Source organism: Sturnira hondurensis, unplaced genomic scaffold (genome assembly GCF_014824575.4).
Source record: "Sturnira hondurensis isolate 20B ecotype Veracruz unplaced genomic scaffold, ASM1482457v3 Scaffold0002633, whole genome shotgun sequence".
NCBI lineage: Eukaryota > Metazoa > Chordata > Mammalia > Chiroptera > Phyllostomidae > Sturnira > Sturnira hondurensis.
Genome location: NW_028075264.1, coordinates 1,565,230 through 1,582,857, shown reverse-complemented (window position 1 = coordinate 1,582,857; position 17,628 = coordinate 1,565,230). Strand labels below are relative to the sequence as shown.

General features: G+C 36.8%; 1 protein-coding gene across 1 annotated transcript in view; it reads right to left on the bottom strand.

The window, feature by feature from the left end:
* The window catches only part of TENM1 (teneurin transmembrane protein 1), a 397,683-nt gene that overhangs the window by 353,001 nt on the left and 27,054 nt on the right, over nucleotides 1-17,628 (bottom strand). Inside the window, exon 3 of the mRNA XM_037040336.1 lies at nucleotides 1,828-2,066. Within this exon, the coding sequence (XP_036896231.1) occupies nucleotides 1,828-2,066 (239 nt within the window). The remainder of the gene's footprint in view (nucleotides 1-1,827; nucleotides 2,067-17,628) is intronic.

Here is a 17,628-nt window from a genome sequence, read left to right as displayed (position 1 = left end):
CCTATACCTAAACCTGTTTTAGGCCCATTTTATAGTTGAGGAAATTGAGGCCTTAAAAGTTTAAATAATGTGCTCAAGGTAAACTGCCAAATAAGTGGCAGAGGTCAGGAAAAGTCCATGATCATAACTATGACACCTCATAGCCCTGCTGTTATGGTAAATTTATCTGCCATTGTTTACCTTATAAAAAGGCAGGGTAATGAAATGAATCCATATATAACCTAGTTAAACAGGTTTCACAGTATATAATATAATTTTTGATGCAAGAGTGGCCATTATAATAAAGTTAAATTGAAACATAGGTTTGAGCACAGTATAAAGCTATTGATATAGAGCTTGCTATTACCTGGATTTGTTTATACCTGGGGTTGTCTTGGATCTCAAACATTTCCTCTCTATATAGTAAAAGTTAATAGAAGATAGCATGTAAGATAAGAGTTTGTCTCAAAATTGAACAAGAACATTTTAAAAGACTTCTATTTAAACTTTTCAAATATCTGCTTGTATTAAATGATTCCATATTAAAATCTTGTTTGTACTATAGTACTTTCTCATTCCCTACCTTCATTCCTTCAGCAACATTTCAAATTACAGTTATTACAAAACAAATAAACATGTTGGGTTATCCTGAAATGTGAGATAAAAGACACATTTTGGATATTATACGGTAATATTATCCACATTTAATAGATGCATTGTTGAAAGAAATTCAGATTGTATGATAAAAACATAAAAGACCTAATCATGAACAACAATATAGGCCACAATCCTCTACTGTGGACATTATTGGTGGTTTCTCTATCCTATGACTCCTTTAAAAACTAATTGTGTGAACTTGTTTATTGTTCACATTTTGAATAAATCAGAATCAGCCAAACTTAGTTTATTATGTATAATTATAGGAAAATCTTAATCCCTTTTTATAGGCCTCTCAGAATCATACTGATTATATTTTTGTGGGTAATTCTGCTTCAATTGGGAAATTGGGTTAAACTTGAAAAGAAGTTATTAGTGACATACCTGGATAGAATTATTTTTTCCTACCATGATATTCTATTCATTCTAGAAATAGTGCTTCCACCAAATACATGTTTCTTAAGTTAATTTACATTTTAGACTGCAGAACCACTGGAGCAAGGAAATTAATGTTCAGTCAAAATAAAATGCCATCCAGAAAAATCAATACCATTTGCTATCAAGTGAGGGTGCCTTTAATCAGGGTGAATGAAGAGCAACAATATTTTTCTTAAAAGTAAAAAGAGGGCCTCACGACCGTTTTCTCCTTTACTTTCCCAAACACAGTAACCACACAATTATACAGCCATTTATCTTGTAGAAATAAGAATACATTTTTAAAAGTCCCAGTGTACAACTCTGAATCCTTAGAAAGAAATTAGGTACTGGATTTTCTGATAGCTTTCAAATAACGACTACTTTAATGAAATTGCTACCTGAAAATTCAGTAGCACTATTATTGTTTAACTATAATTTAAGAAGCTATTGTAGATTGGTACTTATGACTTCTAATGAGAAAACCATAACAACCTTTTAATTGAAGGGAGAATGGTTAACTACAGTAATTGCAATCAATAAGATTGTGTTAGCAGTATAAATATTTCTTTTCAAAGAGCATTCCATACTCTCCTTAGCAGTATTTAAGGTTTGAAAGTATAAAAAACCAAATTAGAAATCCATTTGTTATTTATAATACTAAGCCTTGGTTCAAATTTGTAGGACCCAGAGTTGACAGAGAACTACTCCCCCACACCAAAAACAAAACAGGACTTTGATTAAGAAGAAACATGAGACATGGCAAAGAGGGCTTACCGATCACATAGGCTAGTAACAAGGCCAAAGTCACGGTGATTGCTGTAGCACTCAAGGCTGTGCACTTCCAATTGCAGCACCTGTAGGGTTTGTTAAAAGTAAAGGCAGGTCTGGAGAAGGTGCTTCTAGGAAGTGGCCTGGGAGGGGGTGAGTACACGGTATTGGACGTCAGAGGGTAGTTCTGACTGGCTGCACTGAAGATAGCAGAGGAACCAGATCCATGTTTGAACAGGAAATGTCTGCGAAAAGGAAAGAAAAATTGGGGCTTTTACCAATGCAGTTGCTACAAAAACAAAATCCCCACTCATTTCAATCAGACTTTGACAAAGTTCAGGGGAACTGGGAGGGGCTCAACACTATTTTCAGATACCTAAGACTGAACTTCAAATTTCCCTCTGCATTTGTCCCTCTTGCTTTCTTATTTAGACCTTCAAGAGGAAGAATGAGATTCTCTGTTCTCTGCCTTGCTGGCTAGTGAATTTCTCACACTCTGAGGGGTAACCTCCCACAATTGGTGTTATTTTCTATACTGCTACTTTTCATTACCGATGATACTTGAGAGTTCATTTAAAAACAGAACTATCATCAGGCATTTGGTAATTGGAATGGCCTAGAAATGAATATTTTATTTAGATACTAGCTTGTACAGACATATTTTCACCCAATATTTTATTATAAGATTGTCAAACATACAAGTTGAAAAAAAAATTAAAATTAACAAATATATACTCACCAACTACATTCAACAGTGAACATTTGACTATACCCATTTTATCACATATCTATTCATCTTTCCGTTCCTATCTTCATCCTTCAGTCCATCTTATTTTCTAAGCATTTTAAAGTTGTATATATCAGTACACTTCCTTTCACATATTTCATCTTGCATATTATTATCAAGAGTTTAATATATTTATAGACATTTTTAAATGTAGAATTTATATATGATGAGTTTGGCTTTTTTCGATTCCCACATATAAGTGATATCATACAATATTTGCCTTACTCTAACTTATTTCAGCACAACGTCCCCAAGGTCCATCCATGAACTTGTAAAAACAGACAGTAGAATGGTTACTGAGTGTGGGGGTGGGGAAATTGGAGAGACAATTAAGGGCACAAACTTGCAACTGTCAGATAAATAAGTCCTGGAGATGTAAATGTACAGTATAGTGATTATAGACAATGTCACTGTGTAACAAACATCAAAAGTGTTAAGAGACTAGATCAGAGGTGGCAAACACAAGGCCTGCAGGCTGAATCCAGCCCTCCACCTTATTTTATCTGGCCTAGCACCTTGTTTCTACTTGGTGGAAGCGCTGAGCTCCTTGCCCCTAGTTAAGGAATAGTTACATTTATACAGTCCTAAAATGACATTCAGCCCTTTGAAAGCAATGCAAGGCTGATGTGGCCCCCGGTGAAAATGAGTTTGACACCCCTGGACTAGATCTTAATTATTGTCATCATGAAAAAGGAATAATTATGTGAAATAACAGGTGTTGGCTAACACTACAATGGCAATTGCACTGCAATATGTAACTGCATCAAATCAATGTGTTGCACACCTTAAATTTACACAATATTATATGTAAATATATTTCAGTTAAAAATTGTACACCATCAGAGAGATGCAAATTACAACCACAATGAGATGCCGCTTCACACCTGTCAGAATGGCCACCATAAACAAATGAACAAACAACAAGTGCTGGCAAGGCTGTGGAGAAAAGGAAACTCTAGTGCACTGTTGGTGGGATTGCAGACTGGTACAGCCACTGTGGAAAACAGTATGGAATTTCCTCAGAAAACTACAAATGGAACTGCTTTTTGACCCAGCAATTCCATTACTGGGATTATACCCTAAGAATCCTGAAACACCAATTGAAAAGAACCTATGCACCCCAATGTTCATAGCAGCATTATTTACAATAGTCAAATGCTGGAAGCAACCTGAGTGCCCATTAGTAAATGAGTGGAAAAAAACTATGGTACATTTACACAATGGAATATTATACAGCAGAAAGAAAGAAGGCGCTCCTACCCTTTGCAACAGCATGGATGGAACTGGAGAGCATTATGCCAAGTGAAATAGCCAGGCAGTAAAAGACAAAAACCATATGATCTCACCTTTAACAGGAACCTAATCAACAAAACAATTAAGCAAACAAAATAGAACTAGAGACATTGAAATAAAGAACAAACTGACAGTAACCAGAGAGGAGGGTGGAGAGGGATAATGGATAATACGGGAAGGACATCAAGGAATATGTATAAAGGACACATGGACATAGCTAAAGGAGTAGGTTTGAGGGTGGGAGGTTGGGATAGGTAGGGAGGCGTGGTGGGGAGAAAATAGAGACAACTGTACTTGAACAATAAAAAAGTTATTTAAAAAATGAGTACAGCCATACCAATGTGCAATGTGAATAAAAGTATTATGTCTGTATGTATAAAAGAATTGTACACCATAAAATGCACAAATTTTAAATGTACATTTTCTGAGATTTTGACAAATACAATAACTTATGCAACCCAAACCCCTCTCAAGATACAGAACATTTCCATTACCCAGGACATCTCCTCATACCTTTCTAAATAAATCTTTATCCTCAACACCCAGAGGCAACCACTATCTTCTGATTTTTTTTACCATGTGCTAGTTTTGCCTGTCCTTTAACTTCATGCCATTGTAATGTTTGAATTACTATAGGACAATTTCTGACTGCTCATCATTATTGTAACATAGATATCTCATCAATAGCAGTGATTTATTCACGTGGAAAGAGTAGCCAAAAACAAATAAGTGAAAGTATATTTTCTGGTGCATATACTTTACACTTACTGACTGCTAAGTGTCACAAACTGTGCTAAACACATTATCTCAGTCTTCACTTGTACCAAATAAGCTACTTGTATAAAGAGGCATTATCTTCATTGTACATTAAAAGGAATAGAAGCCTAAAAAGTTTATAACTTTTTAAGTACATCTAGCAGGTAAATGACAGAGTCAAAATGCAGGTCATTCTGACTCTAAAATTCTTAATCTTAACTATCTACTTTGATGGCTGGGACAGTAAAATGCACTGCTAAAGAAAGTACATTCCACCAGTTCAGAGTTCCGGCCAAGAATGGAGGTATAGGTAGAAATGCTTCACTTCCTCACACAACCAAAAGAAGGATAACAACCAACCTAAAAACTATAACAACTGTTATAACTATAACAGTTATAGTTATAACCAACCTAACAACTATAACAACTAGAAAAGCAAACTACATGGAACTCTGACATCCAAGGAGTTAAAAAAAATTCACTGAGATCAGTAGGTGGGCAGGCAAGTGGAAAGGACATACACAGCAAGGTGGCAGACTGTGCACCAGGGTGGGCTGGCTGAATGGGAAACTAGACTCAAAGATAACTGTACACTACTGTGGGGGTTGCCACAGTGGGAGAAACTCCCATCTCACACAAGAGATTTTGTTGGAAGTGAGGCTAGAGCAGAGCAAGTGAGCGCATCATTCCCTCTCTGAACCCTCCCCCACAGATAGCACCACAATGCAGTGAAGAGGTATTCACCTGCCTCCCCCACCTGCCCCTTACAACATAACAGGTGCACTGAGACAAAGAAATATGGCCCAAATAAAAGAACAGATCAAAACTCCAGAAAAAGGGCTAAGTGACGAAAAGATAGCCAACCTATCTGATGCAGAGTTCAAAATGCTGGTAATCAGGATGCTCACAGAACTGATTGAGCTCAGTCACAAAATGAAGGAAGAAATGTAGGCTACCCAAACTGAAATAAAGCAAAATATTCAGGGAACCAATAGTGTCAGGAAGTAAACCAGGACTCAAATGAATGTTTTGGAACAAAAGGAAGAAATAAACATCCAACCAAAACAGAATGAAAAAACAAGAATTCAAAAAAAATGAGAAGAGGCTTAGGAACCTCCAGGACATCTTTAAACATTCCAACATCCGAATTATAGGGGTATCAGAAGGGAGAAAGAAACAGCCATGAGTGGGAAACTTATTTGAACAAATAATAAAGGAGAACTTCCCCAGTCTGGCAAAGGAAATAGACTTCTAGGAAGTCCAGGAAGCCCAGAGACTCCCAAAGAAATTGAACCTGGAGAGGAACACACCAAGGCACATCATTATTAAGTTACCTAAGATTAAAGACAAACAGACAATCTTTTTTTAAAGATTTTATTTATTTATTTTTACAGGGGAAGGGAAGGAGAGAGGGAGAGAAATATCAATGTACAGTTGCCTCTCGTGTGTCCCATGCTGGGAACTGGCCTGCAACCCAGGCATGTACGCTGACTGGGAATTGAACCGTGATACTCTGGTTCGCAGGCCCACGCTCAATCCACTGAGCTACACCAGCCAGGGCCAAACAGACAATCTTAAAAGCAGCAAGAAAAAAGGAGAGAGTTACCTACAAAGGAGTGTTCATAAGGCTATCAGCTGATTTCTGAAAACAAACCCTGCAGGCAAGAAGGGGCTGGAAAGAAGTATTCAAAGTTATGAAAGGCAAGGACCTACATGCAAGATTGCTCTATCCAGTAAAGCTATCATTTGAAATGGAAGGGCAGATAAGTGCTTCCCAGACAAGGTCAAGCTGAAGGAGTTCATCATCACCAAGCCCTTATTATAAGAAATGTTCAAGGGACTTATCTAAGAAAAAGAAGATCAAAACTATGAACAGTAAAATGACCACAAACTCACAACTATGAACAACTTTACCTAAAAAAAAAAAAAAACAAAAAAACTAAGGAAACAACTAGAAAAGGAAGAGAATGACAGAAATGGAGATCATATGGATGGTTTTCAATGGGGAGGGGAAGGGGAAGAATGGGTGGAGGTACAAGGAATAAGAAGCATAATTAATAGGAATAAAATAGACGGGGAGAAGTAAAGAATGGTATAGGAAACAGAGAAGTCATAGAACTTATATGTACAACCCATGGACATGAACTGAGGGAGGATGCTGGAAGGTTGAGGGGTGCAGTGTGGAGGAGAGAGGAGGAAAAATTGGGAAAACTGTAATAGCATAATCAATAAAATATACTTAGAAAAAGAAAGCACATTTCACTGCTGCAATTTAATGTACTACGACACAGAATCTCTCAACTAAGCAAAGAGCCAACATCATCTTGTACATGTGATATATGCCCCAAGGCATAAGTCATCAAGATTATTTAAAGACTGACTTTTAGCTTCCATTTATAAAGAAAAAAAGCACATGCAATATCTTTCTGGGAAAAGTCCAGCCATTGTTAATATAACAAGAATGGTTTGTATGACATTGATGTAACCTGGCAACCAAGAAGAGTGGACTGGAATGTGCATGTGTGAACAATGACAACTTCACTGTACTAGTCAGTGGGGGTGGTACATGCCACTACATGAACATATGCACTGTGTAGCAATCCTATTCAAAATGACTGAGTGAGTAGAGCAATGAACCTGCATCAAATTTTGCATTAAACTTGAACATTCTTCTGTGGAAACTATTTAGATGACTTGGAAGGCCACAGCTGTGGGCAACGGTGATTGGCAGCTTTATCAGAACAATGCACCCGCTCATGCATCATGTCTCATGCAGAGTTTTTTTGCAAAACATCAAATCACCAGGCAACTTAGCCATGGTACAGCCCAGATTTTGCGCCCTGCAACTTCTGGCTTTTCCCCAAACTAAAATCACCTTTCAAAGGGAGATTTCAGAAGAATATTGATGATATTCAGGAGAACACAATGGGGCAGCTGAAGGAGACTGGGAGAACTGTGTGAGGTCTCAAAGTACCTACTTTGAAGGTACTGAGATATTATTGTCCTGTGTACAATGTTTCCTGTATCTTGTATCTTCTTCAATAAATGTCTCTATTTTTCATGTTATGTGGCTGCATACCTTCTGGACAGAAATCATATATGATTCTCACCTTGCAATGGTGACCATAAGAGTCCGACACCGTAGAACACAATATAACCATTATAGACTGTGTTCTAAAAAATATCTATTCACTAGAAATAGTCCTTACAGATATCACCAAGTGAAGTAAGGTAGGCTTCAAGACAGTATGAGTAACAGGATATAATTTTTAAATTAAAAATACATATTCTCATGGAAAAACAGTAATTTGTGTTACCTTTGAATAAAGGGGGTATTTTTGAAGATTTTATTTATTTAGTTTTAGAGGGGAAGGGAGGGAGAAAGAGAGGGAGAGAAACATTAATGTGTGGTTGCCTCTCCCACACCCCTCACTGGGAACCTGGCCCACAACCCAGGCATGTACCCTGACTGGGAATCCACCCAGCGACCCTTTGGGCTGCAGCCCACACTCGATCCACTGAGCCACATCAGCTAAGGGGAATAAGAAGGGTATTTTTAAAGTCTTATGTCTTGAGCTCGTATTGTCTTTGTAACTAATATAAAAAAGAATGGAGCAAGTGAAAAAATTGCACTGGCTAACGTCAACCATGTGCACAGTTGGTTCTTTTGATGTGATCATGATTTATTGAGCATCCAGAAAGTCTAGGTACCAACGTTACTACTTTATATGCATTATTTTGATTCTAATACATCCGTGAGATTGATTCTATGATTCCAGTCATAGAGATGATGAAACTGAGATCAAAAGAGGTTCAATGGGGTAGAGCAGTGATTGTAGTTTTGTAGTTATCAAAGTGATAATAAGAGGTAACATTCATTAAATGCTCATTTGTACTAAGCATTGTTTTAAATACTTCAAAATGTATTATGTCATTAATCTTTACAAGAACCCAATTACGTGAGTACTGCCAGACAGATGAGAAAACCCATGCAGAGATGTTAGGTAACATGTCCATGGTCCCCACAGTTAGTAAGTGGTAAAGCTGAATTTCAAACACAAGCAGTTTGGCTACAGAACTATATGCTCTTACCCACTACACTACATTACACCACACTAGGGTTATGTAGTTAGTGAATACATTGAAATTTAAATCCAGGCCCATGGAGGCACAGAAGGCTGTTTGGTATTGATTTTGGCACATGGGTTATACTGGATCGCGCCATGCTTTCAGGACTGTTCCTTTGGGACCAGTGACAAAAATGTGAGAATGATGGCTATAGAATCAGAGTTGAAAGGGATTTCAGAAATCCTCTAGTAGCCTAACACCTCATTTTGCAATTAGGGAAACTGAGGCCCAGAAAATAAAAGTGAATTACCTAAAAGTAACATAGGTAGTTTAAAGGCATGAAGGAATTTCAGATTGGGGGCTTCCCAAATAGTGTATTTTCACTGTCCCCTGCTACCTACCAACCACACTCTTCACTAGATTAGCACCAGGTTCTAATCTGCCAACTTAACTGAACTGGGCTAAACAAATACAATCTGTTCCAGCAATACTACAAAATATACATCTGTTATTTTCCAGGTCACATGTTCTTCCAGTAACTTTTAAAGACCATCTTAATTGTTTTGGATGAATGGGGAAGCAGTACAAAGAAGGTGCCCTTTAGTTGTTAAGAACCTAAAGGAGTCATTGCTGCTTTTAAAGGCACCCAAATTTATCCCCAGAATGGAGAAATGCTGTATTTTGTTGAAAAAGTGGTACAGCATTAAGCCCCTTGTATTTGAATGCACCTCCTTTTTAGTCGCTGAAATCATCTCTTCCATGTCATAAGGAAGTGAATTTCTTCTTTAATGTCTGACTAGCTCCTCAGTCTGTGTTTTCACCTTTGGATATCTAATTGACTAGTGAGCAGAAATTATAGCACTTTACAGACAGCATAGTAGGGTAGCTTCCCCATCTCCCCACCCTGCCCTGCAGTTACTCTGGAGGTGACAATTGTCAGGTCTGAAAGATCCTATACTGCAACAATCTGATATGTTCTGAAGTGATAAAACAAAAACCCAGCAGTATGGGGCTCTTTTATTTAATGTTGGAAGATAAAATCCACGATCCTCTGCATATTTATGAAGGAAGCCAATTGGATTTCTGAGACATTGTAAGTGGCCCAATATGTTGGATATTGATTTAGTTTGGTATATTATTAAGAGGTAGAAGAAAGACAAAGAAAGACAGCATTGTTGGCTATTATGATGGCAATTACAAGCAATAATCGATATCCCTGAGCACTGTAATTTCATCCTGATATACACCAAAGGGTTTCCAAATGCAGTTTCATAAGTAAAATATTACAGTATAATGAATAAATTCAACAGTCGCAGCAGAGCAATATTTAAACTAATTCATATTTGAAAGGAATCCAAATCACAGTCCTCAGTGAGGGGAGATAATAAAATGAGTTCATATACTAAGATTCCTGTGCTCTTATTAACAAACTCAGATTAAAATTCTATGCTGAAAGAGATATCTACTTTAATGTGCATCCTGAAAAACAGCAATGTAAATGCTGTGTATTGTCATAGGCTTTGCAGTCCATTGTTGGAAAGCAAAGCTACTGCTTAAATGTGTTTTCACAGTCCCTGAAAAAAGTAGCCGCATAAAGACAAATGCACAGTGCTAGACTTAGGCTATGTGCTCATAAAATCAGATCATCTGTCTAAGCACATTGCTTTTCCCCGGGGACCTGGGGATATACTAAAATGTTGCTATCAATTTCATACAATTGGGTTTTTTCCACAGAGCAAATGATAAAAATGCAGTTCAAGAGTTTATGTGTAAGTAGTACTCTCCCTTGCATCTGTTTTAATATTCAAGTTCAAATTTAAAAAGGAAAAGCAAGATATTGCCAAAGGAAATGGGCATATAAGGAAATTGAAAAAAATATCTGCAAGACTGATGAGACCCAGTAGTGGTAAATGGGAATATAATAAATGCTTCTGTAAGGATTTTAAAATCATCTATAAAGAAAGGGAAAATGTACTCTCTCTTTTTTAAAGCCCTCACGCTACATAATTCTGAGGGTATCTGTTAGCACTAAATAATGTGATATAATGTGGCACTTAAAATTCTATAGGAAACACAGAAATCTATAGCTTTGTTACAACAGATGCATAAATAACCAATGGATTTTTTCTTTTACATCTTGTAAACATACTTATGAGATGGATATCTAAACCTGTATTCCCTTAGCTATAAGCATCTGACTCATTTTTATACCTAGAGGAAGGAATTTAACTTACTTTCAGTTAGAAGCTGAGGTTGATTTAGAAAAAATAAAAAAGAAAACTTCACTGAAAAGGCCTGGAATCAATTATTAGGGCCAAATCACATTCTGATAGGATAGTGGAATCTAGGTATTTAAAAATTCTTTTTATAAAAAAGTTATCAAATGCATTTTATTGTGATAAAACACCCACAAAACATAGAAATTACCATCCTAATCATTTTGAAATGTACAGCTCAGTAGTGTTAAGTGTATTTATACTCTTGTGAAACAGATCTTCCAGAACACTTTCATCTTGCAAATCTGAAACTCTATACTCATGAACCAACAATTTCCCTTTTTCTTCTCCCCACAGTCCCTGGTAACCACCAATTCTATTTTATGTTTCTATGTATCTGACAAGTTTAGATACTCCATGTAAATGGGATCATAGAGTATTTGTCAATCTTTTTGTGATGGGTTTACTTCACTTAAAACAATGTCCCAAAGGTTCATCCATGTGTAGCATGTGACAGGCTTTCCTTCAAGTCTGAATACTATTAAATTGTCTATGTATCACATTTTCTTTGTCCATTCATTTGCAGGTAACTGGGGCTGCTTTAACTTCTTGGCTATTGTGAACAATGCTGCTGTGGACCTGGCTTTGCAACTTACCTCTTTGAGATCCTGCTGTAAATTCTTTTGGATATTGGGATTGCTGGCTCATATGGAGGCTCTCCGCTTAATTTTTTGAGGAACCTGCATACGGTTTCCATAGCGGTTGCACCATTTTCCAATCCCACCAACAGCACACATGTTTCTGTGTGTGTTTCCAGTTCCTCTATATTGTTTTTCTCAATTACTTCCTATTTTTGTGACAGTAGCCATCCTAATGGACATCTCATTGTGGATTGGATTTATATTTCTTTGTTGATTAGTGATGGTGAGTGTTTACATTGGCCTGATGGCTGTTTTTATATCTTCTTTAGAGAAATTGTCTATCCAGAAAAATGTATTCTTATGTTTCCCAAAATACAAGAAAATAAAAGAAAATGCCATGCTGAGTCAGCCCCATGTTCTTTAACAAGAACACCTAGTGCTGGTTTGTAGAAAAACATGGTGTCTGGACAAGATACCAACCTCAGCATCTCCAGAGTTCCCTTAACAGCCCATTGCTGATACTTTCTCCTTGAATTTAAATGTCATTATCAGCTTGGACAACCTCATGGGGTAACAAATTACTTTTCTCTGCTAAAATCCACATAGGAAAGGATTTCATTTTATTTATCCCAGGGTTATTTCTTCCAGATTAAGCTACCTCATCCATATGTCCCCTCCAAACCTTATATGCCAAGTGTTTATAAAAAGTCTATACTCACTCCATGTCATTCATAAATTTTAAGGGTTTTTAAAAAGATTTGAAGGATGCCTATCTAAGCCTTAATTTTTCTAGATTTAAGCTTTAGTTCTACAATCTATTCTTAAATGGTATAAGTCTTATGGCCTAGATTGCTATTCTTGTGATTTTGCAATTGGGGTGGTATTGGCATAGCTCTTTTAAAAATAATTTTGGGAATTTTATTCCTTCTCCTATTTTGGTCAGAAGTAATAGCTGCCTCTGGAGTATATATTCCTTGAGGGCAGGGCCTAGGTCTTAATTTCCAAATATACTGTCTCATACTCTAAAGGTACTCAGCTAATATACTAATCTATATAGTGCTGTTGCTTCGTCCAAAAGGCTCTTGATTCACTGTGCTGAATGAATGAGACTCTAAATTCATTCTTTCTTTTTCAAAATATATTAAAAGGTTGGTGCACATACACAATTCAGCAATAACAACCAACAACAAAAGAACAGCACTGAATAATAATTACATTATCCACTTCTTTGATTTTTTCATGATTGTTTTCTTATAAATTATAATCAGTATATTTTTCTTGATGATTTCCTTAGCCTAATAATTTTAATCTTATTGTTTCTGTTCTCATTTTTATTTTTTATTTATTTTTAAAATATATTTTATTGATTATGCCATTACACTTGTCCCATCCCCCCTTCATTCCCCTCCACCCTGCACACCCCCTCCCACCCACATCCCCCCATTTAGTTCACGTCCGTGTGTCACAAGTTCTTTAGCTTCTACATTTCCCATACTATTCTTGCCCTCCCCTGGTCTATATTCTACCTACCGTCTATGCTACTTATTCTCTTTACCTTCTCCCCCCTTCTCCTCCTCCCATTCCCTGTTGCTAACCCTCCATGTGATCTCCATTTCTGCTGTTCCACTCCTGATCCAGCTGTCCTCTTAGTTTGCTTTTGTTTTAGGTGTGGTTGTTAATAACTGTGAGTTTGCTGTCCTTTCACTGTTCACATTTTTTATCTTCTTTTTCTTAAATTCATTCTTTGACTCTTGGGGACTCTAAAATAAATGTTTCATTTGTGAGCAGCTATCTCTTGGTTTATTGAACGTAAAAGGACAACTATATGCTTTTATTTTGTTTTCCAATAATGTGAAAGAAATAGTTGATTCACAATTCATATCTTTCTGTGAGACTTTTGGGTAATGAAAGAAAAAAAATACTAATGAACAAACTGAACTAACAAGCAAAATAGAGACAGACTTGTGGATAGAGAGCAGGCTGACAGCTCCAGGGGCATGGTTAATAGGTGGCAGAATGGAGCAAAAAGGAAAAAGGACTCATAGACATGGCCAACAGTGTGGTTTATGGGGGTTGGGGAGGGGGGACATAAGGGGGATAAATGGTAATGGAAAAATACAATATAAATAAGCACTTGAAAAATAGTAATAATTAGCAATGACCACTAGTAATAATAACAGCAACAGCAATTACCATTTACTGAACTCTACTAGTGCCAGACACTCTGCTAACACTATGTTTTGTCCTCACCGATCTGCACAATAACCCTATAAGGTAGATGGTATTATTAACATTTCACAGTTGAGGAGGCTGTGGATCAGCTGTTAAGGTAAAATTAATTTCCCAAGGTCACACACTGTTAGAGTGTAAGCTACATGTGAGCAACTTATGCTCTTACATTAGAAGAAATGTACATTTGCCTTATCTACTACTGTATCCCCAGCATCTACAATGGTGCTTAGCAAATAGTTGGCATTCAATAAAGATTTTTAAATCCATGCATGAACTATAAAAGCCAATCACTTAACCATTGTGCACATATAAACTTACAATATCACTGTTATCACTCATAATATTAATCATTAAGGTAATAAAATCTTAACTCATATGATTGTCTGGCATTTTATCTTTTTAAAATGAATAATATATATATATATATATATATATATATATATATAAACTTAGTATTCCATTGAATATGTTTATAAGGAAATATTTCTTTCAGATCCTAAAATTATAGAAATGAGGAAATGATATTAGGCCTGTACATACTTACAATTATCCTTCACTTTACGATAATGCCCTTTCAAGTCATCCTCTCATTCTCTTTCTCAAAGTTAGATCAATGTTCTGTAGACATAACTTTAATTTAAAAATTCATGTTAAGAAACCTACCTCAGTTGAATGGTAAATATCAAATTAATATTTTCATTAATGCAAATGTTCCTGTATTAAAACACTCTGGCCAATACATCAAAATTATTTACTTAGATAAGTAAGCTTCCCATTTTTATTCTCTTGTTATTTGATAGCAATTTAGGGCCTAAGATACTGTGCAGAACCTGCAATCCTTTCAAACCAGAAAAAGTTTGGAAAGCAATGGGTAGATGTGATTTTCAATCCTCTTATAATTTTATACATCTTCTCCATAAAAGAATTATGGCATTCCACCCCATAGTTTTCAGTAGTTCATTTCCCAACAGGGGCCATTTTAAATGGGAATAAACATATGACCTAGGCAAAGGTTATAAGGACACATTTAAAACTAAACCTGATCCCAAATTTTCTAGTATTTTAAAAAATTTCTTCATTTTGTAAAGAAGTTCAATTGTACATTTCCCTTTGCAAAAGCTGAAAGTCTGTTACTGATTTTATTCAACAGAGCAAACTGCTGGTTTTATAGAACTAGTTTCACTGATTACTTGGCTATTTATTTATTCTTCTTTTTAGAGGATGGGGTACTGGGCAGAGAATTAAATACCTCGATCATCTTTTTATTCAACCTCATTTTCTGAGGACATGTATTTTCATCATTTGCTTTATGAGGTAGTTGACATGGTATACTTTTCTGTATCATTTGTTTTTATTGAACTGTAATCTATGTTAGTAAGGACAGCTTACTTTAGAGAAATAGTACTTCAAATTAATTACAAAGGAGTACAATAAGGACAAAACCTAAGAGTTTCCCATTGAGCTCTTCAGGTTGAAAATCTCGATTAACATTGTAAGCTGCTTTTGGATGCTGTTGATCAACATTTGCCTAACAGTAGCTTTCATCTCTTTGAAAGTTCTACACATACATACATAAGACAAGAACTCTTTATAATGCGGTAAAATAAGAAATGCCACTCTAATCAGTACGCTAACCTATCCAGCATAACATTTCCCTAAGGGACAAGCTAGCAAAGGGCATTGCTGTCCTCTGAAATATCAGCCTCAAAATCAAAGATGTGGCCTGAGGCAGACAGTGTCCACTCTTGCCCAGTATCTATGTTCTCCTTTCTTCCTGAGCACTCAGAGTGACCACATTGCCCAGTTGCTATTTCCATTAAAAATGGTTATGTGACTGAGTTCTGGCTAATGAAATGTGAAGTGTGAGCAAAAGTGGTTTTTGACACTTGCAGTCTTCACCCCTAAAAACTTCCCACCAATTATCTTCAAGCTTTTTCCTCATCCACTGGTGAAAAGAGAGCAGGCTCAAATATGGGAGGAGCCTAGGACATTCATTCCATGGAATATTAGAAAGTCATGAAAAAGATTAAGAAGTTTTACTCGCAAAAGATAGTAGATATGATGATCATTGTCTCCCAGCACAATGCTCTGAAATGAGCATTGCGCTGAGAGACACAATATCCACTCCCCAGTGCTTACAGCAACACTTAATGGGACCAGAACTGGATATCCAAACTCTGAAACAATTGTATTCTCTGTCTCTCTCATACCTCCCCCATGTCTATCTCTAGCTTTCTCAGAAATTTAGGCACAAAAAACCAGTCAGCTTAGCAAAGCCAAGATGCATGGTCACACTGATCCATAGCTGGGGTGAGAACATAACAGAGGAACAGATAGAGAAATCCCATTTAGAATGAAGACTGAGAATAGAGCATGTGTGCAGAGAGATGAGATATCACGTGGCCCCAGAAAGAAAAAGAACAATGAAGAGAGTTCCACTGCTTGTTGGGCCTCTGGCTGCCCTTTCCTTTCCTTGTGAGCTGATCCTGTGTTGTTTTTTGTTTATTTATTTTACTTTATTTACATTTTTGACACTTTTACAGATGTCCCCACTAACCCCTCCTTTGCCCCCCTGCATTTAAAAATTTTTAAATATTTATTTATTTCTATTTAGAGAGAGGGGAAGGGAGGGAGAAAGAGAGGGGAACATCCACGTGAGAGGGAAACATCAATTGGTTGCCTCTTGTACGTGCCCTGCCCAGAGACTACACTGCAACCCAGGCAACTGAGCCACACCAGTCAGGGTGCCCACCTCCATTTCTAAAAACATCCTTTTAACTTGATTTAATTTTAAAGAATTGCTTCCCCCATTCAGCAGATAATTTCCAAGGCAAGAAGTAATTTTCCATGTCAGGGGAACGACAACATAATTCACATATATAGCATAACCACAACTGTGTGCTGTCACCTCCCACAGAAACACAAAGTCAAGTAGAGCTCCAAATTGTACTGCATAGAGATCTGATCTAGAAAAAAAGATACCAAAATTTTCAGCATAATTATACTTGGGTAACATAATTTGTAGTTAGTTTTCTTTGCCATTCCCTGTGGTTCTTCCCCCTCAGTTTTGAAGTGAAAATGCACTGCTTGGGCAAGGTCTTTCATAATCCAGCCTCTGCAGGCCTCTCTGGCTCACTACCACTATTGTCCCCAATTCCCTCTAAGCTGTGGTCCTCGGATCAGGTGCAGTTTCCCAAATGTGCCATTTTCTTTCAGGCTTCTGTGTCATTATAAGCATTTTAGCAAAGAACAGTATCAGAAGAGCGGAGAAATGCTCACGAGTAGCGTAGATCTAAAGTAAAGGCAGGAGAGAGAATAAAGAATGAACCTAGGGAGAATGAAGAATGTAGAAAGGCAAGGAAGAGATTAAGAAAAGAAATTTTACAGATATGCAGGTGCTAGGTGGGTAGATATGGCTACATATGCAAGTGTAGAGGATCATTTATTAGTTGCTTTGGGGGTCACTTTGGCTTCCCTTGCTGTAAGGCTGTCTAGATCTGATCTAAATAGTCAGCGATAATACAATGTATTTTTCCCGCTTTTTGCATTCCCAGACAAGCCAATTAAGTACGTGTACAAACAGGTATATATTCAGCCTGTCAAAAATATATTCCTGCTGCTTAAGACTCTTACATAGAAATGCAGGTTATGACAAGTTAATTGGGGATAAAATTACATGAAAAATTGCCACGATATTAAAAGGAAACCAATTGACAGGCTGTGAGGAGTTTAAAGCTAAATGGATTTAGTTTACTGGTTGTTTTAGTCCATTCAGGAAGCTGCAACAAATATACCATAAATTTGTGGCTTATAA